The 2,402-nt window shown below is 66.9% G+C and overlaps 1 protein-coding gene across 1 annotated transcript; it reads right to left on the bottom strand.

The window, feature by feature from the left end:
- Window positions 1-287: 287 nt before the first annotated feature.
- On the bottom strand, window positions 288-2,402 carry SLC25A1 (solute carrier family 25 member 1; the record flags this gene model as incomplete). The annotated part of the gene is given in 8 exon segments (XM_006150426.3): window positions 288-459; window positions 595-668; window positions 756-871; window positions 978-1,082; window positions 1,224-1,308; window positions 1,785-1,923; window positions 2,198-2,297; window positions 2,373-2,402. Coding segments are annotated over 8 exon segments (764 nt in total), but the record flags the coding sequence as incomplete, so codon positions are not given.

Raw genomic sequence — 2,402 nt, 5'->3', positions numbered from 1 at the left:
CCGGGAAGCGGGGCATGGGGTCACGTGACACAGAACACAAAACACAGGCAGACACCTCCAGGTAAGTACACGGACAGACGGGCACGGAGTCATGGGCCAGAGGGACCCCCCCAGCCACCCAGTGGCTGGGCCGGACACACGGACACAACAGTGATGTCACGCACAGACCACAGGGGAACACGGCACTACGGAACGTGGGGACTTGCTGGCCACAACAGACAGACCAGGTCACGGAGCTCGGGGGGCGTGGGGGAGGGGGCCTTTTGGCACGACTGCACTGGGATCACGTGGGAGGAGGGTGGCGGGAGCCGGCCTGGCGTGGGCAGCCCCGCCGGGCCCCGGGCTCAGTCCGTCTTCCACACTTTGTTGAGTAGCTTCACGACCTCGTCGTAGATGACAAACACAATGGCCACGTCCAGGCAGACCCGACCCAGGCGGGGGACTGTGCCCTTGTAGAATCTGAGTGGGGAGGGGCTTGCGGTGAGGGAGGAGGCCATGGGAGAGGAGGGGAAGAGAAGGGGTGCAGGCAGAGGGCAGTGTCTGCGGACAGGAAGGGCCGGGAGTGGGCCCAGTATCCCTCCCCGCCCCACTCACGCCTTGAGTCCTTCATTTCTCAGGATCTGCAGGCCGCAGTCCCACGTGTTCCGGTACTTGTGTGCCTCCAGGCCCTGCAGGACACCAGCAGGCCAGAGCCTCAGCAGCCAGCCCCTGGCCCGGCTCCCCTCCTCTTCCCCTCCACCCCAGCCCCTTCCCACCTGCATCCGGGTCTTGATCACGTCTAGAGGAGTGTTCCCGAAGACGCTGGCTGCACCCGCGATGGCTCCGAAGACCCCCGTGATCAGCGGGTTCATGGGCTTGTTGGGGTTGTCCCCTGGATGTTGGTGGGGTTGTGGTCAGGGAGGAGCCTGGCCCAGGGCCTAGGAGGCCCCCCCCCCACCGCTGCCTCTCACTGGGAGGGGGGTCCGGGGCAGACTCACCTCTGTACCAGTTGCGCAGGGAGGTCATGACGAAGAAGCGGATGGCTTGGTTGGAGCCCTGCTTCAGCACAGTGGCCGTGAGCCCCTGGTACGTGCCCTTCAGTCCTGGGGGCAGGCAGACGTGGGTGACACTGGGGAAGGGGGTGGCGGTGCCACGTGCAGCATTGAGGCGGGAAGGGGAAGCGCAGGCCCTGTTCCAGTCTGGCCGAGACCCCTGCCCCTGAACAGGAAGGAGGAGACGCTCACCTTGTTCCCGCACGATCTCCCGGACCCCGTGGAAGAAGCCTCTGTACTTGGGGTTGGGGGACGTCTGGTCATGGATGAACTTCACCTGAGGGAGGGGAGGGCAGGCGCTGTCTCCAGGGCCATCACCTGAAGAGCATGGCTCCCCAACCCCCAGCAGGCCCAGAGCCCACCCAGGTCAGGACGGGGCTGGGATGCAGCTGCGATGCCACCACGGCTGGCCTGGGACACCACCACAGACCAGAGGGTGCAAGCACGCCCACTTGAGGGCGTCTGCGGTCTGCTGCTGTCTCCACAGTCTGGGCGGCCAGCATGTTATTGTCCGCTTCCTGCTTACAAAAGTACTTTTAAAGGCCATGAGCAGTCTTCCCATTGCTGCAGGATAAAGTCCAGCCTTGCCAGGCTCTGGCTGCCAGGCGGCCTGCACCAGCCGCCCCCGTCCACATGCACGGTTCGAATCCCACATGCTCCCCGGCTTGAAGGTTTCCTGTGATGCACAGGGTCACCCTGGCCCCGCACGCCTTCACCCCTGCACATCCCATCCCCTGCGGGGGCTCAGCCCACCTTGATGGTCTCCATGGGGCACACGACCACCACCGCCTCTGCCACGCCGGCGCCCAGGCCACACAGCAGCCCGCGCGTGCTGTCCAGCCGTCCCTGGGCATCCCGCATGTGGTTGCTGAGGAACTCGAACATTCCGAACCTGGGGGCCAGAGGTGATAAGAGGTGCCGCGGCCCTCATGGACACCCCTCCCGCTGCCCCCTGCCGGGCCTCACCTGACCGCCGCCTTGGGGATGGATCCATAGAGCAGGGAGCTGAGGCCGCGGTAAAGGCCCAGGACGCCATGGCTTCGCACGGTCTGCTGCACGCAGTCCCCTGGGAGATGGGGCGGTCAGGACCCCCGCCCTCGGCGCCCCGCGGCTGGGTGCCGCGGCCCTCATGGACACCCCTCCCGCTGCCCCCTGCCGGGCCTCACCTGACCGCCGCCTTGGGGATGGATCCATAGAGCAGGGAGCTGAGGCCGCGGTAAAGGCCCAGGACGCCATGGCTTCGCACGGTCTGCTGCACGCAGTCCCCTGGGAGATGGGGCGGTCAGGACCCCCGCCCTCGGCGCCCCGCGGCTGCCCGTGCCCGTGGCCGCCCCTCCTCACCTATGCCCCGGTACCGCGGCGGGTGCGAGC

This window comes from Tupaia chinensis, unplaced genomic scaffold (genome assembly GCF_000334495.1).
Source record: "Tupaia chinensis unplaced genomic scaffold, TupChi_1.0 Scaffold000287_1, whole genome shotgun sequence".
In the NCBI taxonomy this organism is placed as follows: Eukaryota; Metazoa; Chordata; class Mammalia; order Scandentia; family Tupaiidae; genus Tupaia; species Tupaia belangeri.
The sequence above is the reverse complement of the archived record's forward strand: the minus strand, read 5'-3'. Positions and strand labels throughout refer to the sequence as shown.